The sequence below is a fragment of the Desmodus rotundus genome, chromosome 3 (assembly GCF_022682495.2).
Source record: "Desmodus rotundus isolate HL8 chromosome 3, HLdesRot8A.1, whole genome shotgun sequence".
NCBI lineage: Eukaryota > Metazoa > Chordata > Mammalia > Chiroptera > Phyllostomidae > Desmodus > Desmodus rotundus.
Window position 1 is genome coordinate 82238513 of NC_071389.1, and position 25537 is coordinate 82264049.

The 25537-nt window shown below is 38.7% G+C and overlaps 2 protein-coding genes across 8 annotated transcripts in view; one reads left to right on the top strand and one right to left on the bottom strand.

Moving 5' to 3' along the window:
- The window catches only part of LOC112297524 (testis expressed protein 56), a 52802-nt gene extending 34526 nt beyond the window's left edge, over window positions 1-18276 (top strand). The window contains exons 5-6 of the mRNA XM_045189087.2: window positions 4259-4339; window positions 18195-18276. Coding sequence (XP_045045022.2) covers window positions 4259-4339; window positions 18195-18209 — 96 coding nt within the window. The 3' untranslated portion in view covers window positions 18210-18276. The remainder of the gene's footprint in view (window positions 1-4258; window positions 4340-18194) is intronic.
- The window catches only part of ECI2 (enoyl-CoA delta isomerase 2), a 30764-nt gene continuing 5872 nt past the window's right edge, over window positions 646-25537 (bottom strand). For 3 of the 7 annotated variants that reach the window (XM_045189077.2, XM_045189079.2, XM_045189080.2), the window contains 9 exons: window positions 22533-22661; window positions 18569-18602; window positions 18082-18270; window positions 16052-16121; window positions 7732-7834; window positions 6859-6979; window positions 2471-2560; window positions 1551-1694; window positions 646-951 (listed from right to left, as the gene is read on the bottom strand). In XM_045189077.2, the coding sequence (XP_045045012.2) occupies window positions 796-951; window positions 1551-1694; window positions 2471-2560; window positions 6859-6979; window positions 7732-7834; window positions 16052-16121; window positions 18082-18270; window positions 18569-18602; window positions 22533-22618 (993 nt within the window). In that variant the 5' untranslated portion in view covers window positions 22619-22661 and the 3' untranslated portion in view covers window positions 646-795. Of the gene's footprint in view, window positions 952-1550; window positions 1695-2470; window positions 2561-6858; window positions 6980-7731; window positions 7835-16051; window positions 16122-18081; window positions 18271-18503; window positions 18603-22532; window positions 22662-25537 lie in introns of all 7 variants that reach the window. The other 4 variants (XM_024552279.3, XM_045189075.2, XM_045189086.2 and 1 more) reach the window with 3 other exon arrangements.

The following is a 25537-nucleotide window of genomic DNA, read 5'->3' on the forward strand; positions in this document are numbered from 1 at the left end:
CCTGCAACCTTGGCATATCAGGATGATGCTCTAACAGGAGAATCCATCCAGGGAAAACCTATGTAAATTCTTAAAGCTTATTTGAGGTAAACCCTGGCCTGTAGAGTCTGTGTGTTGTGGATGTGGTCAACAAATTCACACAGACTGCAGAAGTCCTGTGGAGCAAAAGGGATGGCACAGCCACTCTCTCAAGGGCAGAGCGCCTCGACCCTTGCTTGGAGAGGCTTTTATTGCTTTCCAGTCACATTACATCAAAGAAGGTTCTCCATTCATTATCCTTAGGTTTACTTTAAGTGATTACTTCTTACAGATAACAAAAAAAGAAAAAAAAATGTTGCAATTGCAAGGGAATGATAAAAATGACTGATTTGGTTACATTTCGTCCTTGGGGTGGCTTAGCACAGACTTTAGGGAGTTGCTTCAGAGATATACATTAAACATCTGCAGTTTCAACTCAGGGTGAGGGAATTTTAGCAAAAGCAAGCCTTAATGCGGCCTAGGTACAATGCCAGCCTGTTTTCCCATGGGAAAGCCGATCTGCATGCTTGGGTCCTGTGTGCGGCCTCGCATTTGATAGGTTTTCCGGTTCAATGCTGGGCTACATTCCCCACTGCCATGCTGATCGGTTCCCTATACTTATTTAACTTTTCGTCAGGGCTCTAGTGAAATATATCATCACAAATCATAATTCATCACTGAAAAAGGCACAGTGAAGTTCATTTAGTTCAAGTATTGGAAATCAGAAATCATAGCACATCCATTCCTTTGAAATGTTTAATGTTCCTCGAGTAGTCATCACAGTTTTGCTTTTCTGGATAAGAAGTTCATGGCTGCATTTATGCATTCGTCGGACAACAATCTTTCTTGGAGGACACTACATTCTTCAGCATTAACAGCATGTAGCTTTTCTTTCTCCGTATTTCTGATGACCTGTTTTGAAATTCTCATGGACTACAAAAAACAAAACCCAACAATAGGTTTAAGAGGTATTCTAATAGAGTGGGAGTATTCTAAAATTCTAATTCTAGTTTCTTCATTGTTCATTTAATCCAGTTATACATTATGATATGTGTGTAATATAAGACAGTGCTTCTCAAACTTTAACGTGCATACAAATCACCTTAGGTACTACAGCTTCTGGTTCCAGGACAGCAACTTTGAGCAACAAAAATATAAGAGCAATCCGTCACTAGCTATCTATCACATATGAAAATGAAAGTGCTACATTAAGAATCTTCCAAAATTCAACCTATCTTACCTACTTTCTCAACTAGATTCAACACTAAAAGTGTTTGGCAAATACTGCCTATAATTCTCCTCAAAGTTTTTCCCATAAGGAACTGCTCCTCTGCCTTCATATCATAGAAATGGAATGCCTATTTGATAAGTTTTTGTACAAATCAGAATTGCTAGCATTATTAGTTATTTTTAATCACAAATTTAGATGTACTCAAAGCCAAACAAGATATTTTTTTTGGATTGCTTATTCTCCTAAGATAAATAGGTTATTTCCATGTTTTTTACAAGTAAAAAAAGAAAGGAATACTAACATTTGGGGGGAGCTTTGAATATGCTTTCAGCCTGGCCCAAACTTCTTTCTGAAAAGTACTATCAGGAAAAACTTCAGTAACAAGTCCTTGAGCACATGCTTCTCCTGCTGTTAACTTCTTTCCAAAAATTAGCATCTCTATTGCCTGAAATGAAAAGGAAGACCAAGAAATTAACTTTGAAATGTGAACTCAGCATGTGACAGAATAAAGAGATTTAAAAAAAATATATTTATAACAAAACCCTAATAGCAATGAAAATAGGCTCAATTCCTACTCCCCCTTTCAGAGCCTGAAGAATGTTTGCTGAGCCTTTCCTCATCCCCATCTCTCCGGCCTTGTAGTGATCCCTTTGGAGCCATGTACAGAGTGTGGGCAATTATGTTCCCATAAACTCAGTGGCAGGTCTGAGCAGCCTCTTAACCATTCCAGGAGCCTTAATGCCCTGGTAAAACCAGCTGATGACTGGAAGTGGAAAACCCCTGGGGCCTTTACTTTCATAATTCTTAAAGTAAAGATGCCACTGTATCACTTTCAGCGAATGATACTTATCCAGGAAGAATTTAAGGAGAGGAACGAGCCCAGCAGATCGAGTTAGGTTGGTATAGCCCTGGTCCTTCACCTGAAGAATGCCACCCAGCTGTGGAGGATGCAGCCTGTGCCACTTACCATGCCCCTGGCACTTGGCAGCCAGCTGAATGATCAGTTTCCTAGATTTGGGGAGCTGCAGAGACAGTTTCTAATTTCCCTCCATACCAGACATTTCCCATAGCCTGGTTCTTCATATTTAAAACTCTTAGGAGTTGAGCAGATAACTTGTTTTTCTTTTGTTTGAATTATCAAGTGAAAGAAGAGAGTATAAGATTACTTTTGGAATAGAGATGAGTCATTAAAATTTATTTTTTAAGGTTTCCAAAGGTTACCTTGGCTGGGCCCATTATCTTCGGAAAAGTGTAAGAGGAGCATCCTTCTGGACTTAGGCCTAGGTGACTAAAAGGAGCATGAAATGTTGCCTATTTAGAGAAAAAAATTAAAAAAGTAACTTTTGTAAGTGATTTAAAAAAAATCATTACTTACTTAGTTGAGAAACTTTAAAAAAAAAATTAGTATTATTGTCCTAGCTGGTGTAGCTCAGTGGATTGAGCATGGGCCTGTGAAGCAAAGGGTCATCGGTTCGATTCCCAGTTGGGGCACATGCTTGGGTTGTGGGCTAAGTCCCCTAAAGGGGGTGTGCAAGAGGCAACCACACATTGATGTTTCTCTCTCTCTCTTTCTCCTTTCCTCACCCTCTCTTTAAAAATAATTTTAAAAAATATTAGGATTATTGTGGTATTATATACTTAAAAAATTCACTTTCAATGTACACAGTTTGATGAGTTTTAACAAATGCATAGTTATGCAGACACCACCAAAATCAAGATCCAGAATATTTCCATCATCCCCAAAAGTTCCCTTGTGTCCCTCTGCATTCATTCATTCCTCTCACCGCAAACAACCTCTGATATATTTGTCCCTAAAACTGACTTTTCTAGAAAGTTATATAAATGGGATTGTATATTGTGTAACCTTTTGTTCTTTTGTAGGCTTTCATTGTGAGCATAAGGCTTCTGAGAGTCACTGTTTGTTGTCTGTGTTACTAGTTTGTCTCTTGCTACTTCAAGTAGTATTCTATTGTATGAATGTCTTAATTTGTTCATCCTTTCATTAGCTGAAGCCATCAGGGCTATTTCCAGTCTCTTGGCCTTTATAAATAAGGTTGTTATGAACATTTGTGTACAGGTCTCTGCAGGAACATGTTTTCAATCCTCATGGGTAAATAGCTAGGTGCGGAATTGTTGGGTTATGCAGTAAACATATGGTTTAACTTTATAAGAAGCTGCTAAACTATTTCCAAGTTGTTGTACCATTTAATATTCCCATTAGCAATGTATGAGTTCCAACTGCTCTACATCCTAGCTAAACCTTGTTAGTATCAGTCTTTCTAACTTTAACAGTTCTAGTAGGTATGTAGTGGTATCTTGCCATGGTTTCAGTTTACATTTCCCTAATGATTAATAATGTTGTGCATCTTTTCATAAGCTTATTAGTCATTTGTACATTTTTGGTGAAGTAACTATTATAAGTACTTTGCCTACTATTTTTAAGTTAGATGGTTATCTTTTTATTATTGAGTTGTAAGAATTCTTTATATATTCTGGTTAATAATAATTTTCTCAATGGTATCTTCCTTGTATGTTTTTAAGAGCTATTTATACTTTATTTTCTGTAGGCTATTTATGCCTCTCCATCATCCATTTTTATATTAACTTGTTGACCTATCACTTTTTAGATGTATTTAAAAAATATATTAGAGAGATTAGCCTTTATTATGTGAATTAAAACAAGTTTCCTCAATGTCATCTGTCTAAATTTTGCCCCAGAGGTTTTTTGACTGGCTTTAAATACTAGAAACTATTTCAATATTGGTTATTTAAAATTGTCATTTTTTGTATTTTTTATATTTCAGAAATATTTCTGTGTTTCTTGATGAATACTGACAATATGTAAACAGAATATTTAGGATTCATTTCCCATAATCATATATGGTATTTTTATTTTAATGAATATTGTTAAAAGATGTAATTATATAATGTACACAGCATTATCACTCAAAATAATAAAAATATAAAGTAAAAAGTTACCAATGTCTTCTCTTCCCTCTCCCCCAAAAGAAAGCTTATTCAGGAAAACATACTGAGAAGTCACAGCCTAAGGAACATAGCAGTAAACTGAAAGAAGAAAACCACAAACAGGTACACACAAAGCTGACGATAAGCAGCATTTAACTTACTTATAGGTGTGTTGTCAACAAGCATTGAGCTTATCTGTAGAAATGGAGCCGTAGACGTAGCTAAGGGTTGAGTCTGATGCTCTGGTGTCAGACTGCTTAGTGACCCTGCACACCCCTAACCTCTTTGTGCCGGTGTGCTGTCCGTGGACGGGGGTGAGCACCCCCCTCACAGGGCTGCCGCAGGCACCAGCTGATGTTGCACTGCGCACCGACAGAGCACCTGTTACAGAGTGACTACTCAAATATTTATCATTTTTATGATTTTGACTTTTTTATTAACTTATACAATAAAGGTACCATTTTCTGACAGAGAAACTAATAGGAATTCACTATTACTCATAATAAAGAATCATTTGGTTATATGGGTTAAATGTTAACCCCCATTTAATATGGTATTTATTCGTGAAGCTAATAATGATAAATCCTACAAAAAGAATTCCTCTCTACCGGTTCTTTCTTCTGCATCTTTCCCTAATTTAAAATTAAAACCTGTTTTAATTCAGTTGTGTGAACTCTTAGCAATAGTCACTATTTCTTAGATATTTTACTTTGGGCCAAATCTCAGCATTAAAAACATGTATATGTTTATATTTATATTTAATGTATTAAGTGCATTTTAAATATGTATTTACATATATGTTCTCTAATTTCAATTTTAATTCTAATTTATATCAGAAGATGGAAGTTCTAGAAATCTTTAAAAAAATGTATATGATAGTCATTTTGATTATAGTGGGAGAATCAGGACAAGGTTCAAATACAATATTTCCCCTATAAGTAGTGAAGGATGAGACCCCCAAATTCAGGCCAGGTATCCCTCATGCCACCCCTGTTCAAAGCAGGTCAATTAATTGGTCATTTAACACAAAGAATGTGACCAAGTACTACTGATTTCTGCCTTTGAGCAGAAACTTCCACCTATAAAAGTTAGGCATTGTAGCTCCTAGGATTTCATTTGCCCTCATTATGGGAAAATTATTAATAAGAATCAGATATGTCAACTTGCCCAATTGGTTAAGTGGGATCCAGTAAAGGATAAACCAAAGAGTGAAGGGCACTATTATACAGTCCCATCTGTCAATCAGTGGGGAAAACACCTCCAGACACAACTAGGAATCTCGTGAGTGGTAAAAACCACAAGTTTCCCACCAGGCTGTAGATCAGCAAATCTTACCATCACATAAGCAGCGTCACTCTAAAAATCAGATGACCCTACAAGTAGTTATGAGTTCCACAGTAAACGTTCTAGGGTAAGAGCTCCAAGATAAATGTTCATCAAATATTTGCTTATAATAACAAAAATTGGAAACAGTCAAGGGTTCCAACAGTCAGAGACTGGTTAAATTAGTAAGTTAAATAACTCAAATGTTGCCCTGGCCAGTGTGGCTCAGCTGGTTGGAGAGTTGCCCCTTTTGGAGTTACACCAAAAGGTTGCAGGTTCGATTCCTGCTCAGGGCACATCCCTAGGTTGTGCGTTCAATTCCCTATTGGGGTGTGTATGGGAGGCGACCAGTTGATGTTTCTCTCTCATATCAATGTTTCTCCCTTCCTCTCTCTTTGAAATCAATAAACATATTTTAAAAATTAAAAAAAAATGTTAGCACTGGTTATCTCTGAGTGGTAAGAAATGATTTTTAACTTTTTTCTTTGTACTTTTCCTTATTTTTCAAAGGTTTATTTTCTACTGTGACACGTATTGATATTGAAGTAAGAATAGAAAATTAAAATCTATGTAATTCAATGGTGAACTCAACACTAAATTGTGTTTTGGGCAATTAACTTCTCTGAGTTTAAGTTTTCTTATCTGCAAAGGAGGGAGTGAGAGTAGATAATGCTCAAAAGTCATCTGCATATTCTAAAATTCTAAATTCTAGAGTTCACTTAGGAAAAAAAGTATCAAATAATCCACTTGTATAACCTGCAAAGATGCTACTCTTCCCCCCCACCCCCAACAAGCTTTCAAGGTCTCTGGACTATTTTACAGTAATATGAAAATTAAATTTCTGTTGTGTAATTAGATTAAAATATAGAAACAAAAGAGTTGAGACAATGCTCGCAACAATGTTGATGTTTAGAAAAATTCAACTTAAAAACTCGAAATAAAATGAGTCAGCCCTGGCTGGTGTGGCTCAGTGGATTGAGTGCCAGGCTGCAAACTAAAGGGTCGCTGGTTCAATTCCCAGTCAGGGCACATTCCTGGGTTGTGGGCCATGTCCCCAGTAGGGGGCATGTGAGAGGCAACCACACATTGATGTTTCTCTCCCTCTCTTTCTCGTTCCCTTCCCCTCTCTCTAAAAACAAATAAAATCTTAAAAATAAAATAAAATAAAATAAGTCAAATTAGAATAATTCTTTGGAAAAATTTAAATTTAATCCATTCAACAACAACAACAAAAATCTGTTTGCTACAAGAAACAATAAAGGAGAATTCAAAGGATCTCATTTTTACTTGCATTAATAAGTTTCTGGGAACTAACTTACCCTGTCGGAGGCATACACAGCATCAAATAACCCGAGGATGGTGACGGAGATCCCCATAGCTGGACCATTTACTACTGCAATCAGTGGCTTAGGGAAATCTATAAAACTGTTTACAAAATCCCTACAAATAAATACAAAAGCATGTTTAAATGTTCCAAAGTAGCATTACTGAAGTATAGGTAAGACAGCAGGACTCTAGAATAACAAAATTTTCTGGCTAGGCTGGGTGTTGCCTTATCACCAACAGTACCTCCCCGTCTTGTCACACCAGATTCACCCAGGACACCCATCTGAATGGCACCTGATGGAAGCTCACAGTGAGCCCTATAATTTGACCTTGGTTCAAATATTGTATTCTGGGCAGTTAGGTCAGGACTGTAACCCAGCTGTAGACTTAGAGATTAAGGTGGCAGACTAAGCACATACTGCAATATTAGAACTCAGAGGAACTAGAGATTAGCAGGGATAAACAAAACAGGAAGAGAAGCCTCACATCTTCTGTGCTTTTTGAGACTACTTCAAAGTCTTCTATTACCAGCAATCATGGAAGTCACGCATTCCTCTGGCTGGCTGATAATTTGCTAAACTCCCCTGCCTCGACATGAGGGAATTTTATTTACCATATTTAGTACAGTTTACTTTTATGCTTTCCAATCAAATCTCATGTAGGACAGCAGGATGAACAGGTAACAGAAGTTAAAGTGATAGAACGGATGACTGCATATTGATATAGGCAGTCTGGAGAAATATGCATGTTCAAGGTCACAATTAATTACACTGACACAAGCAGTATTTATTTTACTTTTGCTTAACTAAATACCAGTTTGATGAATACAGATGAGCCCTCTAGGATCAGACAAAGGGTACTCTTACCTCAGCATAACAGCACTATTTTTAACTTTCTCCTCTACTCTACCAGGGGGAATATCATTGAAGTTAGTCAGATCATTCCCACTACAGTAATAGTCACCATTTCCTGTAATTAAAATCACAAACTCACCATTTATTCATTCTATAATTGTTCAGTATCTACTATGTACCAGGCTCTATGCCAAGCACTGGAAACACACTGGTGACCCTGCTCTGGTTCTTGCCCCAATATACAGATTAATGAGAAAAACAGACATTGATTTTATACCGCATTAATAAATGTCAGCAATGCAACTATGATACAAAGGAGAGGTACATGACGATGATGTGCGTACATGTCACAGGGGCTTTGGTCCAATCGGGGGGCTTAGATAAGGGACTTTGCTAAGAAAGGAACAACTGAACTGAGATCTGGAGGACAGGCAAGGTTAGCTAGAATAAAGGTGTGCGAAGGGTATTCACGCAGAGGAAATAGCACATGCCAAGGTTTTGTGGTGGGGGTAGCCCCGGTGTTTATGACGGGTTCAAAGCAGTGCCATTGTGTCGGAGCAGGAGAAGCCCAGGGAAGAAGCTGGTGTAGGATGAGGATAGGCCATGCGAGTCTTTGTAGCTCCTTCCTTCAAAGAGCCATGGTGGTATTTTCTTTTTATTTGTTTTAAGTTATAATACATGCAATAAAATGACCAGTTTTAAAGATTCAGTTCAATGATTTTTGACCATTGTAAATACCTGTGCTATCACAGTCCAAACTGAGAGAACATTTCCATCATCCCAGATAAAGTTCCCTTAAGCTCTTTTGCAGACATAATACCACCTCATCCTGTCCTGAGGCTCTCTCTGGCTTCAGTCTCCATAGTTTTTCCTATATAGAACTTATTTAGATAAAACAATACAATATGTACTTTTTTGTGTCTGCCTTCGTTGCTCAACCATATTTTAAAGATTCACCATGTTCTTGCGTGTATCGGTTATTCATTCCTGTTTATTGCTGAGTAGCATTCCATTGTATGAATAGTCAACATGTTCATTTATCCACAGATTGGTGGACCTTTTGTTGTTTTCAGTTTTTGGCTACTGTGAAGTAGGGTACCATGATTGTTCTTGTACAGATTTTTTTGTAGGCATACCCTTAATTTACCTTCAGTGATTGCCTAGGCGTGGATCGGTGTGTGACTGAGCTGATGTGTAACTCTAACAAGTTGCCGACTAATACTCCAAAGTGTTCTCATATCAGAAATGCCTAAGGGCTCCGGCTGCTCCACGTCATCACCAACATTTGGTATTGCTTGTTTCTGGATTTTAGCCTTTCTAGTGGGTAACATATTACATTGTAGTTTTAATGTGTGTTTCTTTGATGATTAATGACATTGAGCACCTTTTCATTTTTTTTAATGAAGTGTCTAAGTCTTTATCCAGTTTCTTAAATCTGGTGGTTCATCTTATTAATTTGTAGGAGTTCTTTATGTATTCTGAATATTAGTCCTTAATCAGATTTATGCATAGCAAATATTTTTTTCCCAGCCTGTAGCTTTATGTTCATTTTATTACTATTGTCTTTTGATAAGCAGACATTTTAAATTTTGATAGTCTAATTAGTAAATTGTTTCTTTTATGGTTAATATTTTTTCTGTCCTGCCCAAGAAATGTCTGCCTACTCCAAGGTCACAAGATATTGTTCTGTTCTAGAAGCTTTATGCTTTTGTGTTCTATGTTTAGATAACTTTTAAATTAATTTTTGTGTAGGGTGTAAGACAGAATTGAAGTTCATTTCCCCCCATATGGAAACTTAGTTGTTCTGGCACCATTTGTTAAAAGACTTTCTTTCTCCATTGAATTGCCTTGGTGCCACATAAGAGTTTTGAATGTAGTGAAGAGACTGAACTGGGCATGGGAGAGAGGAGGGCAAAAGAGGATCAGAGCGACTACACAGGGACTCACCAGTTCAGACAAGAGTCCATGGTGGCTTGTACTAGTGCAGAGAAGACAGAAAAAAAAAAAAAGGATTGATTCCAGAGATACTGATAAAGGGAAATGAGATTACACTGGACTCGGGAGGCAAGGAGGGGCCAAGTGTCAATAATGAATGTTAACTCTGATTTACATAACAGCATAGATGTGGAGCCACCACTGTGATTTGGAAAACTGAAAAAGATCCAGGCAGAGAGATGTGGGAGGTGACACCCATTAGGAAGTACCAGCTGGGTACACCAGTCTGGGGCCCTGTAGAGGGTCCTAAAGATACCAACATAGGAATCATTAGCACATATATAAGACTTTTGTTGAAGTGTGGGCATAAATGAGAGGGTCCAGGGAGAGCAAACAGCAAGGAAAGAAGAGGGCTTGGGGTTATACCTTCGGGAACTCTCCCATTTGATGGCCACAGAGAGGATGAATCAGCAAAGGAGATTAGAGGGTGCAACCAGGGACATGGGGAAATCAGGGGCAGGCTGTGCCACCTGAGTCTAGGGAAGATAGACCTTAAGAAGGAGGGAAGGTCAGATAAAGCCTGACAAATGTCTGAGGATTTAATTACACAAACATCAGGAGAGACCAAAGCAAAAAATGGAGACTGCACTGGAATGGGCTCAAGGGCCAGTTTCAAAGAAAATATTTAAAGAATGAACTTTTTTTTTTGTAGTAGGGCTTTAGACAGTTATATGTGGGGTACTGAAAAGCGAAGAGCTATATTTGATTTTGGTAGTATTACATAATAAATTTATTCCTCAATTTTTTTCCCTGTTTCTACCAGGAGCAAATAGTGTCATAAATAGTACTTTCAATAATTTTATGAGCAATAAATCTTTTCCAAAAAAATTTATGGTGATCCTTCATATATATACACAAAACATTAGGAGTTGAGCTTGTCCTGTGGACTCAAAATAGAAGTGATGAACCATAGAAAGAAATGAAAAGGTGTCTGAGAGTTCAGAAAAAAATAAAAGAGAAAACCATAACCATTAAAAAATGATGCCATCAGAAGCAGTAAAAGGAGAAGGGACATTGCTAAAAATGCAATGAGGGTACTGGAGTTCAGGATTGAGACAACTGAGCAAAATAAATGGAAGACAACAGAGTTAAGAATTCAGAGAAAATAATAGTAACAGACCCAGCAGACCAGACATTTCTTTTCCATAACTAGAATTTCTTTCAAAGAGAACAGATCAATTGAAACAAAAACATTCAGAGATAATATCAAAGAAAACTTAAAATAAGGCCTTAATAATCAGTTTAAAAAGGATATGCATTGCCTAGGAAAAAGTGATAAAACATGGGAAAGGATCCTGTGGTCATCTAGAGAAAAAAATGATCTTAAGATCATTTTTAAGGGCTAAAAACAAAATTAATGGTAGCCTCAAACTTCTCCCCAGCAACATTCAATGCCAGAAAAATTGGGGCTTTATTTAACAGACCATATGCTTGGAAGAGAGGTTTAGGGATGTCAGGAAATTCATGTTTACTTCCTTGCCCTTCATAGAGACAACCAACAGATACTGTCCAAAGGGAATGGTACCAGCTAGAGATGTTGATGTGTACCACATAAACCCATGAAAGTAATTGCTAAAAGTAGTAAAAAACTTCTGAACTATGAGAAGTAAAACACAAAGAGAAATACAGACAATGAAATAAAAAAATAACAATCAAAGGACACGTTATAAATGCAAAGAAAGCATGTAAGACACCAGAAATAAACTTAACATTTCTGTCATATACACAAATCTAAACAGGTAAATGCACCTTTATAAGAAAAACTCAGACTGCATCGAAGGAGGAAAACCCCAAAATACCTGCATGAAACACAGCCAATAAAACAAATAATCCAGGAAAACATACAGTTAAAAGATGGGTACAGGTTTGCAGACAAGTGTAAACAGTACTATAGCAGGTGTTATGGTATTAATATTTGACAAGGTTGGCTTTTCATTGCAAAAAGCATTAAATGAGCTAGATGGCTGCTTGGTAATAAAGAATAGACTCCACAGTGAAGACCTAACCATAAATCTTTTAGTATCATTACTATAAAAACTTGTTTTAAAGCAATAGCTGTTTTTTTAGACACAAAGGAGAAACTACAGAAATGCAATAGTAATAGATGTCCCTAATTCACTTTTTTCAGTCCAAGACAGAGTCATTAGAAGAAAAAAACAATTTGGGGAATCTAAATAATATAAATTAGAAAGATAAGTCCAACTGACATATTTTAAATTCTATACCTTGAGAGTAAAGAAAAGCTTACTTTAAAAAATTTTTCATATAATTTATTATACTGTACATTATCACATATGTAAAATAGCACAAAAGTTACTTTTGAAGTTCTGGATGATCAAAAAAATTGGCCAATTTCTACTTTATCTTCAAGACAGAGATGTCAATAGATAGCAATATACACAAAATTTTAATAGATTCTAAAAAAGTAAAATTAGTGAAACTAATAATCACTGATTATAATGAATAAAGCTAGGAATTAACAACAGAAATGGAAACTTTCTAGAAATTAAAGGAACTATTATTATGTAATGCTTAGATCAAAGAGGAAATGGAAGCCAAAAGTGAAGTATAGAGAACAACCAGCAAAAGCACTATTTCTCAAAACTTAATCTTTCAATTTTCTCACCTATAAAGCAGAGTAATAATAGGTAGGGCCTACTCTCATAGGGTTGTTGTGAGAACGCTTAGAAAAATTAAGAAATTAAAAGAATACTTTAAAGAGAATTAAAGTGCTTGGCAAACAGAAAGTATTACCAGTATATAAACATTAAACATCATTATCATTGTTACTAAACTCAGAATTTTACTTTTAGTAATGCTAGAAGTAATATTTAGCAATATAGATATATTGTTATAGATATTTTACATGTTAGCTGAAAGACATACATCCAAGTTTATTTACTGCAATACCTTTTTATTTTTTTTTTAATTTTCTCCCAAGGATATTTTTCATTGCTTTGAGAGAGAGGAGGGGAAAGAAACATCAATGCAAGAGAGAAGCATCATTTGGTTGCCTCCTGTACACACCCAGACCAGGGTCCAAACTCACAATCTTTTGATTACAGCAGAGGTTCCCAACCTCTGGGCCTTGGACCGGTACTGGTCCAGGCCTGTTAGGAACTGGGCCACACAGCAGGTGGTGAGCTTGAATGTAATGTGCTTGACTCATTCCAAAACCATACCCCACTTCTGTGGGAAAATTGTCTTCCATGAAACTGGTCTCTGGTGCCAAAACCAGTTGGGGACCACTGGATTACAGGTACAGGACGATGCTACAACCAACTGAGCCACTGAGCCCAACCAACTGAGGCCAGGGCTGCAACACCATTTTAATAGTAAACGACTATGTATAATCTACATGTTCCTCAATAAAGGAATGATGAAATCAATTATAAAATCCAAAAAAATGTAATACTTTGTAGTCCTGAAGAGAAAAACTTAGATGTGTAGGTACTGATGGAACAGGTTTTCAGGAAATATTAAGAAAGGAAGTTGGGTATAATATTTGTGTATTGTATGCTTCCTTTTCTGTTTTAAAAAAAGTGGAGAAAACTAACACACACATGCTTGCACAGTATATACATAGATGCTTCTTGGAAGGCATCAAGGAGAACTGAATTTTCCTAGGGAGCAGGACTGGGGTTCCAAGGAGAGTGAGATTTAGTTTTGCCATGTACTTTCCATACACTTTGGTTTTGCAAAAACCATGTGCCTATATTATACTTGTACTAAAAAATAGTTAAAAAAATATCAAACATTCTCCTGTATTGAACAAATGCTACTTCTAGACCATGCATTTATGTGGACTATGAGGGCCATCTTCAACTCTCTGCTTTCATTCATCCCCTAGAATCAGCTACTAGATTTCTCTCTCTTCCCCTCTGCTTTTTAATAAAGCTATCTGATACCTCTAGATAATACTTATTTTATAACATTTAATGGTAATGAAGAAAAAATCATTCCTGCTTCTGCCATGCCAACTTCTAATAAGTTTCTGCTGTGTGCCATGCCCATTACTTGCATTATTTTATGTCATCTTCTCAACCATTCAATAGGGTTAATAAAACAATGCCTTCTCCATTCAGAACCAGAGGTCACCCACAGGTAGTAAGGCATGAATCCAGGATTTAACCTCAAGTTGATCTGAGTCCCCACTAAGCATGGTGCCCCTTCCAAATCCAGACCTTCATTTTCCTTACTCTCATCCATTCAGGTCCACAGGCATCCATCATATTTTCCAGTTATAATCACAGCACTGACATAATTTCTAATGTTTTTTTATTATATCTTAACATTTTCTATATTGTTGGTCTTTACACAATTATACTTTTTAATGCTTGTCTTATATACAGTAGTGGGTGTTCTGTAATTTGCTTTATTATTCTATTATGGCAACATAATTTAGAATGTTTTCTTTTTTAAAGTATATTTTATTGATTATGCTGTTACAGTGGTCCAATTTTTTTCTCCTCTATATCCCCACTCTGCCCTGCACTCCCCCACCCTCCAGCATTCCTCCCCCTCCTTAGTTCATGTTTATGGGTTGTACATATAAGTTCTTTGGCTTCTCCATTTCCTATACCATATTTAACCTCCCCCTGTCTATTTTATGCCTACCAATTATGCTTCTTATACCCTGTACCTTATCCACCCCATTCTCCCCTTCCTCTCTCCCCCTCCCAACTGAAAACCCTTCATGTGATCTTCATTTCTGTGGTTCTGTTCCTGTTCTAGTTGTTTGCTTAGTTGTTGATAGTTGTGAGTTTATTGTCATTTTCCTGTTCATAGTTTTGATCTTTTTCTTAGGTAAGTCCCTTTAACATTTCATATAATAAGGGCTTGGTGGTAGTGAACTCCTTTCACTTGACCTTCTCTGGAAAGCACTTTATCTGCCCTTCCATTCTAAACGATAGCTTTGCTGGATAGAGTAATCTTGGATGGAGGTCCTTGCCTTTCATGACTTCAAATACTTCTTTCTAGTCCCTTCTTGCCTGTAAAGTTTCTTTTGAGAAATGAGATGATAAGTCTTATGGGAACTCCTTTGTAGGTAATTGTCTCCTTTTCTCTTGCTGCTTTTAAGACTCCCTCTTTATCTTTAATCTTAGGTAACTTAATTATGATTTGCCTTGGTGTGTTCCTCCTTGGGTCCAGCTTCTTTGGGACTCTCTGAGCTTCCTGGACTTCCTGGAAGTCTATTTCCTTCACCAGATTGGAGAAGTTTTCCTTCATTATTTGTTCAAGTAAGTTTTCAAATTCTTGCTCTTCCTTTTCCCCTTCTGGCAATCCTATGATTCAGATGTTGTAATGCTTAAAGTTGTCCCAGAGGTTCCTAAGCCTCCCCTCATTTTTTTGAATTCTTGTTTCTTCATTCTGTTCCAAACGGATGTTTATTTCTTCCTTTTGTTGCAAATCATTGATTTGAGTCCTAGTTTCCTTCCCTTCATGTTGGTTCTCTGTATATTTTCCTTTATTTCACTTTGTATAGCCTTCATTTCTTCCTTTGTTTTGCGATCAAACTCAATCAACTCTGTGAGCATCCTAATTACCAGTGTTTTGAACTCTGCATCAGAGGTTGTCTATCTCCTTGTCACTTAGCTCTTTTTCTGGAGTTTTGATCTGTTCTTTCATTTGGGCCATATTTCTTTGTCTTGGCACACCGGTCTGGATGGATGTTTAACTCCTTGGTTGTCGGAGTTCCATGCTGTTTGATTTTCTGGCAGTTCTGCTTGTTCATTGTTTTTAATTTCGTTGTTATCCTTCTTTTGGTTATGCAAGGAAGTGAAGCATTTCTACCTATGCCTCCATCTTGGCCAGAACTCCCTAATTTAGAATGTTTTCACATTTTCACAACTGTAAGTAATGCTGCAAAGATTATCTTTCTTACATTAAGAACTTTCCCTTTAGTAAGTACCCAATTTTAGTACCAATCATATATTTCTTACCAATATGTATCTGCTTTTTACAGATATCAATTTTGTATCTATTAAATTTTTCATATATTTAAGAATTGAAGTATCTAGTACTGGAAAAGATCTTAGAGCTTTATATACTTAATTTCCTATCTAATAGGAAATCCCTCAAAATAAATATTTAATTAAGAAACCCAAGAAAGGTTCTGCTCTTCTTCAACTACTGTAAATCGTCCATTCTCACTTCTGAAATCTAATACACCATTACCCCCTTTTTATCCTTTGTCCGAAATGTCTTCTTTACCCAATGTTGCTTCACTGTCTTTGAAATTTTCATGGATTTATCATGTCTATGTAGATTCCCCATGTGTATATATTAAAGTTTGGTTTTCTCTTCCTTAAAAAAATAATTTAAGAAACTGTCTTACCTGTTAAAACAGTTATAACTGAGTCATCCTTGCTTGCAGCTTTAAGTGCATGAATGATTTCTTGATACATCTGTATGAAAGGGGGGGAAGGGGAAAAGAAACCCTGAAAATGATAACCATCACCCAGTGGATTCCTTAAATGTCAGTCTGCAAGCCTATTCTCTGCAAAGTGCCAAACAGTTATACTGGTTGTATTTAAATGATCAAAAAGCCAGCCCAATAAACTTGAAAGAATTTTCATTCCTTTTACAATTACTTGTATTATGTACCAAGTGCTATAGCCGATCCTGGGAGAATACATCCACTTTTTTTTAAATCCTCACCTGAGGATGTTTATTGATTTTAGAGAGAGAGGAAAAGAGAGAAACATTGACCTGGCTCAGTGGAAACATCGGGTGGCTCAGTTGGTTGCTTCAGGACACTCCAATTAACTTAGCCACCTGGCCAGTGCTCCACTTTTTGCCAAAAGTGAACAAGTAAGACACAATCTTTGAGCCTTTGGAATTAAGGAGGAGATAACTCTAAACTGGGTGGAAAGTACAAAGTAGCAGGGGAGCTCAGAGAAGGCACTGATACTTATGTTGGGTAGACAGAATGGGAGGTGGCCAGAGTAAATTCCCTCAAAACAGTTTTTCAACTGTAACCTCAAGAAAGATCACAAGTATCCCAGGCAGTCTGGGAAATATTAATGAGTATTAAAAGGCTGGGATTTCTAAGACACTATAAGGACAGTGAAACACAATAGGCCCAATATTTTCAATCAGCAACATTTATGAAAATCTTGGATGTGTAGTTGTTATAATTTTTAATGTGTTTAAAACAGGTGCAGTTTCTATCTTAGATAAGACTTCAATGTGGGAGAGAATGATGAAGAGGGCTGATATTTACAGATACAGAGACACTGAGAAAAAAATGCATAAACTTTTCAAAATATATGAATAAAGATAAAATCATTTCCACTGAGGGAGGAAATGAGGAAATCATTTTAGTATTATTATAGTTATGATGACACAGCACCACAGGGTTAATTGTCAAGAGCCAGGATTAGGAGGTGGATATATCGGGGTTTCAAGTCAGGTTCTCCTGCATATTAGCAGGATGAATTTGAACAAGTTACCACTTACACGAATTATTTTATTGTTAAATAATAACAGTAGGCTCCTTGTGGGAACTAAATAAACCTCTGCGTGAAAAGGGCTGACACATATTAGGCTCTGTAACGAGTAGCTAGTGCTACTATCATTACCATGAAAATGTAGAAATGACTCAGGCTAAAAGGAAAAACAGTTTTGAGAACCAAATGTTTTATTAATTGAATGGCATATCCAACTTTATGAAATTCTTATTGAAGACTATTTTAAGTTAGTATGCTCTTTCTACTATGATATAGATGATAAACCCAATGAAAGGGGTTATCGCCCTCTCAAATTTTACTCCTCGTTCAGCACCAAACATCCAATTAACTCCCTATAATTTTTTTCAAGGTGAAAGAAATAAAGTGCTTATTTTTATTATCATTGTAGTTCAATGACAGATTCAGAAACTAAAGTTGTCCTTGTGAAGTAGCACATTTCAAGCAGAGATGGGTTATGATCTGTTTCAGATGAAGTCTTTCTCTCCTTTCTCCTTCTCCTTACAGGAAATAAAGCCCCATATAGGTAGAACATGACTCACTCTCAAGTCTAAGTGACATGAAGATACTTCCGGGGACAATCTATACCAACCGTAGAGAACCTCTACACACATCCTCTTATATTAGTTTAGGTTTCATTTATTTAGTTTATCTGTGCTTGTATCATTGGGAAAATTGTAGTTCCTTTTGGGCATGTAGAACCTACCTGAAGCTCACAAATTCTAAATAATGAAGGCCTAACTCTGTTGTATAAAGAAGTAGCTGTGATTTCTAATCTTCCTGCACAAATGAAATAAGATAACACAAAAATAGGCAGGAATGATGCTGAAACACTAGTTTTGAGGGTAATAGGAGAAGGAAAAAAAGGAGGAAGAACCCCCAGGGAAGGTAATGTCACCTGAGTGTTGATTGCATTCTTTTTGGTGGGCCGGTTCAAAATGATCTTTGTGATGCCGTCTTCAGAGGTCACCACCAGGTTTTCATATTCCTGTTGTTTCTTGTCTGCTACAGGCTTTACTTGGCTAGAGGACGTAGATGAAGAACTCAGACTGGATACCAAATCCACATAGCTCTGCCTGGCAGTTTCCTGAAGAGAAGATGACAAATAACTTAAGCCCATGGTCAATGAATAAGCATTTTGAGAAACTTACTATACTAATAAGTAGCACCTTGCAATGAAGAAAGAACAGAGGTTCTGATTCAATAGAATTACATGAAGATCTTGAAGGCTCCATCTATAATGGATTGATAATGAGAAACACCCAACTTCCTTTAGAAGCACAGGAAGTAACATAAAAGTAAAGTAACAAATAAATTTACCTTCGGCAGACTGCCAAGAGCATTCCATGCATCCCATTTAGCCTTATTAATAAAGTCAAACACACCTGGTTTGGGCATATTACAAGGTCCTTCAGTGGCCTGTGAAAAGGATAGGGGCAATTATTAGACAAATGTCCATGCAAATTGGAACCTTAAATTTTAAGGTCCATAAAACACGCAACTAGGATGAATGTGCCTTCCCTACCAAATACTTTCACAAGGTACATAAAACGATCTGAACTTTCCCCTTGTTTCTCTTTGATGCTGTTGCTAAAAAGGCACAAACAACAGAAAGAAGCCTAGAAAGACAAAATGTTCCATTGGCTATGAGTCCCTAAAATAAATTATAACTACCTACATATGAAAATGCTGCAAAAGGTGGTGGGAAAGCACTTTCTAAAAATTCCAATAGTTAACTGATTTAGTTTTAAATCACTGATCACATTTTTCACACACAATTAAAATATTCAAGCAAACAATCTTTAAAGGTAATTAGCCAACAAACATTCAGAAACCCACAGTATATTCTGAAAGCCCACTCAAAGGTAGAAAACACTACCACTAATTCAGTGGTGGCTTTCTGGTAACTGAGCAACACAGTTGTAGCTGAGGGAGTAGAGTGAGGCTGTTAGAACCACTGGCCCATAGGGAACTGAACCAAGGGACATGTGAGTAGAAAGCAAAAAACAACTAGACTTTACTTGTTTGAGGGTAGGTGAAGTGAATGTTTTGAGATGAATTAAATATTCTAGTTAATTACATTTTAGAAATGGCAATTTAAAACTCCACATAATAATCATATTTAAAAATTATATTTAATTTTATAATATAATCAGCTAAAGAGGAGAAAGAAGAGCTCTCAAAAACAAAGGCAGTAAATGAAGCTAAGATTTACAAAAGACAAAGAGACAAAAGTGACTCTGCAAGAGTTAACCACTTGAGAAATTAGAGGCAACAAAGTCCGCAAGACTTCCCCTACTTGCAATGCCAAGTGCAGGGTTGGGCGTTTGTGGTACCACCCTCAGGTTCAGTAATCTGCTAGAATAACAGAACTCATGATTATAGCTTACTGCCAGGAAAGAATACAGTTCAACGCAAGGGAAAAGATGCTTAAGGTGAAGTAGGGATGCACACCCTCCCGCCACCACCGTGGAGTCAGGACAGTGTACGTCTCTCAGAACTGGTGTGACAACACGCACGCAGTATCATCCACTAGGAAAGCCCACTCAGGCCTCGGTGTTCAGAGTTTTCATTTTGAGCTTCACTACAATTGAATATGTAAATGAAGCCCCACCATAAAACACACTGCTACTACCCTGTGGCCAGTCTCACTCTAAATCACACCTTTAGACTGCAGGCAAACACAGACACTCCTATGAGGCACGGCATTTCAAGGGTTTAGATATTAGGTGTTCTAGGTCTAGGTATTAGGTAATCTAAGGTAACTCTGCCCAGAAGCCAAGGCAAAGGCAAGACCTTTTTTGGGACAAAGTTAAATTCTTTACTATACACACTCATATGAAAGTAGGAGAGACTCATAGTAATCACAGAAAGAGAAAAACAGGTAACACACACAAGCCCAAAGGGGTTGACTTCCCAGGGCAGTCTTTAGATATTGCTACTTAAACTTACATTTTAAAATTTTGTTATAAAAATTCTCAAACATACACAAAAATATTATAATGAATTCCTAATACTCATCACCCAAATTCAACAACTATTATTTTTTGTCATACTTGCTCACTACATTCTTTTATTTTTTGCTTTATGTTAGTGACTCCCAAATACCGTATTATTTTACCCCTACATTCTTAGTATGCATTCCTAAAAAACCCCAACATTTTCTTATATAACCATGATATCATTAACAACAGTTCCTAGCTATCATCTACTACTCAGTCCATATTCAAATTTCCCCAATTTTCTCAAAACAACTTCTTTGGTTGATTTATTATAATCAGCAGCCATATAAGGTCTACATATTTGGTTGTTACATCCTTTAAGTCTCTTATTCTAGAGAGATCCTGAGGGGTTACCTTTTGCCTTAACAGGATTTGAAAGTATAATATACAAACACAGGTATGTATGTAATGGGGTGCAGAGCACAGCCCCCACAGTCCGTGATTGAGGGGAGGGGGAATGGATGATACAGCAGTTAAGATACATTGCATAACAACGGCAAGTCAATAGCTGTGCCTTCATGAAGGGAAGAGGATTGCCCCTCAGGGCCAACTGTGTATGTGACTGAGAATGTTCAGGAGCTTGTGATATCGGTGGGTGGGAAAGCTTAGAGACAAGATCCGCGTTCAGAGGGGTATGGCTGTAGAGGAGGCGGAGAGCTTATACAGCACCTCTGTGAGAGAGGGGGCAGATGCCCACCCTGGATGTCCCTGCATCACTGAGAATTTTTGCCCTGACTAAAGATGGCAGCCAAAAGAAAGTAAAAGATACGGGGAACTAGCAAAAATGGCAGATACTAACACATCACAGGAGGGGCCAGATATGCAGTCATGCAGGTAGTTCCGGGCTGAGCATTTAAATGAGAGCAGGCTGAAAGAGAAAAAATAGAGCCACATGGTCTGGAGTAAGAGAGAGAAGGTCTGAAAGAAGTCCAGTGAGTTGCTGGAGCTGGCAGTATGGCTGGAGGGGACTGTGCCACCCAGGTCAGTCCACCTAGAGAAGACGGTGGCACAGTTGGTGGAGCTGCGGGGGACCCACCTAGCCACCTGGATTTGGAGGGATGCTTGGAGCTGAACTGTGACCGGAAATGATGATGTGTGGACTTCAGCTTTTCTGAAAGACAGTAACTCTGACTGGTATGTTCTGAAACTGGTCTGGTTTGGCCAAGGGAGGCAGGACTACATGTTTTGGGTGCTTTTAAAAGGGAGTGGGACTTAACAGCAGAAATCTGCCATTATTCTAAACATGAATAACCTTTAAATAGACAACCCCTTTCCTTTTTCACCGAACTCTTACACTGAGAGCCATGCTTCTTGGTGGCAGGCAACTGAACCCCACAACTGTTCCAGAACAGCATCGGTGGGGTTCTATAACAGCAATGGCAACAAAGGGACATTGATAATTGCCTGTGGCAGGCTGACGCCCTCAGGAGTGGGAGAGTGGGACTGTGGAGTTTCCCAGTGTCTGAGAATTTCTCTGCACACCTTTTGAGGGCATTGGCTACCTAAATATGCCCAGCAGGTAGGAAGGAAATGGGTCAGGGAAGGGGTCAGGCTCTGAGAAGTGACATTGTTTGGCAGAAAATTTGCTTGTGGGCATTGCTTGGAATAATGGAGTTGTGGGTTTTGCTCATACATTGCCAGTTTACTTGCATTCTTTCAGTCATAGCTTCGGGCTTGTACATCCAGGCCAATAGGGACAGTTCGATGCTGGCCCTGAGGGGGAGCCCACTGGGTAGAATTTTGGAGGACTGGAGTACGTACTGCCATTATCCAAAGTCCAAGGAGGCATTGGTTTGTTACTGTGATACTGTTTGGCCTACGTATGTTTTGGATTGTGAGGAAAGGTGGCCCATGTATGGTTCCCTGAGTTATTGGAACAGTATTGCCAACAGTTAGACAGATGGGATGAAATTATGTCAGGGTATTTATGTTGTTGTATAATAGGGTTTTCTCAAGGTCAGAGGATTGTTTGATGGTACAGAGAAGGGAAGTGGCCTCAAAACCCCTCCCTGATGGTAAAACATTAGAAGGAAGGGAGAAAGAGGAGATAAACCTCATCAGTGTTCTGAACCCAAGGGACCGAGGACTGGTGGCATGGGGAGCTTCCTTGCCATCACCCCCTTCACAAGCTGTCCCTGAAGTAGAGACTACAGAGCCAATGGCTCCACCCCTGTATATAGGTGGGGAAGTGCCCCACCAAAGACCTGTCAGGGCACCCAATTAGACCAGAGCCAATTCAGAGCAAGCCAATTCCCTTTGAGGCAATATCCCATAGGTAGAGTAAATCAGGAAGTCTAGCCTGCTAACCACTATTGGGCCCATCCTCTCTTCTCCACTTCAGACTTACTGAATTGGAAGAATTCCAACCCCTTGTATAGAGATGATCCTCAGAGAATGGCAGATCTTATCGCCTCCATTGTTGCTACTCATCATCCAAACTGGGCAGATTTGCGGGCTCTCCTAAATATCTTGTTAACTGCGTATGAGAGAGAGCTGGTTATAAATAGAGCCAATGAAGGGAATCAACATCTCCAACAAGAGGGTCTTGATGGGACTCTCAATCCAGCTGAGGCAATTCCCTTGACAGAGCCTAACTGGAATCCAAGTAGTGGGGGCCTAGCCTTCCTGAAACATTATAAAGTGTATACTGGAAGCGCTTAAGAAGGGGGTGCCCAAGCTAAAGAGCCTGAATACGGTACAGGCCCTTCAGCAAAAGCCGAATGAGGATCCTTCTGAATTTTTACAAGGATCTATCAGGCTAATAGGAAGCACGCTGATGCTGATCCACAGGCACCAGAGAATGTGCAGATGATGAACATGACTTTTATTGGGCAAAGTGCCCCAGATATCAGAAAGAAACTCCAGTGTATAGATGAGGCATTGGGAATGAATCCCTCTCAGCTGGTGGACATAACATTTAAAGTTTACAATGCCCAGGAAGAAAGGAAGACAAAACAGGCCACCATGTTTTTAGAAGCAGGCTGGGGAGGCCAAAGAAGCAGGACCCTAAAGAGAGGAGGAGAGGCCCCATAGGCATCAACCAGTGTGTCCACTGCAAGGAGGAATGCCATTGGAGGAATGAGTGCCTGAAATTCAAAAGAGAAAATAGAAATGAGAACCCCCACTGAGAAATGCTTAAGAGGAGAGAGGAGTCTGATGATGAATGAGGAGGCCCAGGGGCTCCACTGGACATCTCCTGACCTATTACTATTTCCTCACGGGAGTTCTGGATACAATTGACTGTGGGGAACAGGCCAATTGATTTCCTTGTACATACGGGAGCTAGATACTCAGCGTTGAACACAAAATTAACCGGGATAAGTTCAGATGCAGTAATAGTTACTGGAATGACCAGACAGTAACAAAAACAGGCATTCCTGCAACCTCTGGAATGCTAGCTTGGGGATCAAAAGCTTATATATACATTTTTCGCTACATCTAAGATTGCCCCATTCCATTGCTGGGCCGAGATTTACTTTGTAAATTGTATGCACCTTTTCTCCTGAGAAGCAGCAGTTATGCGTGAAAGTCCCACTGGAATATGCCCTCCAGCTACAGGCGTTCCTGACCTGTCTGGAAGGTCCCAGAGGTGACCTCTTCCCACCTGAGATCTATGAGCAGGTTGATAAGACTGTTTGGGCTGATGGACCCCCAAGTAAAGCAGTTAACATGCAACCCACAAAAGTTAATCTAAAAGAAGGTGCATGGGCCCCACAAAAGCAGCAGCACCCCCTCAAGGAGGCTTTAGAAGGGATCCAGCCAACATGGCAGAAATTTTTAAAATCAGAACTAATTCAGCCATGCCAGTCACCCTACAACACTCCCATTCTGCTGGTCAAAAAGCCTCTCTGATGAATATCGGTTTGTACAGGATCTTAGGGCCATAAATGACACTGTTCAGGACATTCATCCTACAGTGCCCAATCGGACACTCTGTCGACCATGGTACACTCTGCTGACCATGGTGCCTGGGGGTAGCAAATGGTTTTCAGTCCTAGACTCGAAGGGTGCCTTTTTCTGCATCCTCATAGATGAACAGGCTCAACTACTGTTTGCCTTTGAGTGGCAGAACCCAGAAACTAAAGCCACACTACAATATTGCTGGACCACGCTGCCACAAGGATTGAAGAACTCCCTGACTATATTCGGAGAAGTGCTGGCAAAAGACTTAAGGGATGTTCAACTGAAATAAGGAGCTCTTTTACAATATGTATGTGACATATTGATAGCTAGTAGCAACTACAAGGACTGTCTGAACAACACCATCACAGTCCTAAATCATCTGGCAAAAAGGAGATACGAGGTGTCACCTCAGAAGACCCAGATTTGCAAACAGTAAGTGGCATACCTGGGATTTCAACTGATACAAGGTACCAGGAGCTTGATAGCAGACAGAAGGCAAGCCATTGCTGCTTAAAAATCCCAGAGAACTGAAGGAAGCTTTGTGGGTTCTTAGGAATTACAGGGTTCTGCTAAATTTGGATTCCAAACTTTGGACTTATAGCAAAACCACTGTACAATTCCTTGAAATGACTGGACTCTGAACCCTTCAAATAGACAGGGGATTGTCAGGTAGCACTTGATACCTTGAAGGCAAAGCTAGTTTCAGCTCCTGCACTAAGACTGTCCAGTTTACAGAAGCCTTTCAAATTGTATGTTCATGAAAAGCAAGGGGTTGGACTGGGGGCACTAACCCTGACTCTGGGAAATATTTCCCAACCCATAGCCTATCTCTCAAAGAAGTTGGATCACACAACAAAGGGATGCCCATACCTTTGGGCAGTAGCAGCTACCTGTGACATCTTGTAGGAAGCTAAGAAGTTTACTTTTGGGCAGCCCACTATGGTATTGGTACCACACCAGGTCCTGACTCTATTGGAACAAAAAGGAAGGTTTTGGCTGACAGCAGGGCTCATAGAGAAATACCAGGCCATTCTGCTGGACAACCCAAATGTTACCTTGCAGACCACCACAACCCTAAACCCGGCTACCCTACTCCCAGATATGGAGGGAGACTCAGCCTTTCAGTGTGATTGCTTTGAAACTACTGACCAAGTTTATTCTAGCAGGCCAGATCTGCTGGACTAGCCATTGGCAGCACCAGACTGGGAGCTGTATACAGGTGGGAGCAGCTTTGTGGACAACAGCCAGAGATGAGCTGGGGATACAGTAGTCACCATAGACAAGGTAACAGAAACCCAAACCCTTTAGCAGGGAACCTCAGCATGAAAGGCTGAATAGCCATCACAAGAGCCTTAACTGTCACAAAGAAAGAAGGTTAACATATACACAGACTCCAAATATGCTTTCATGGTAGTCCATGCCCATGGAGCAATATGGATAGAGCAATAC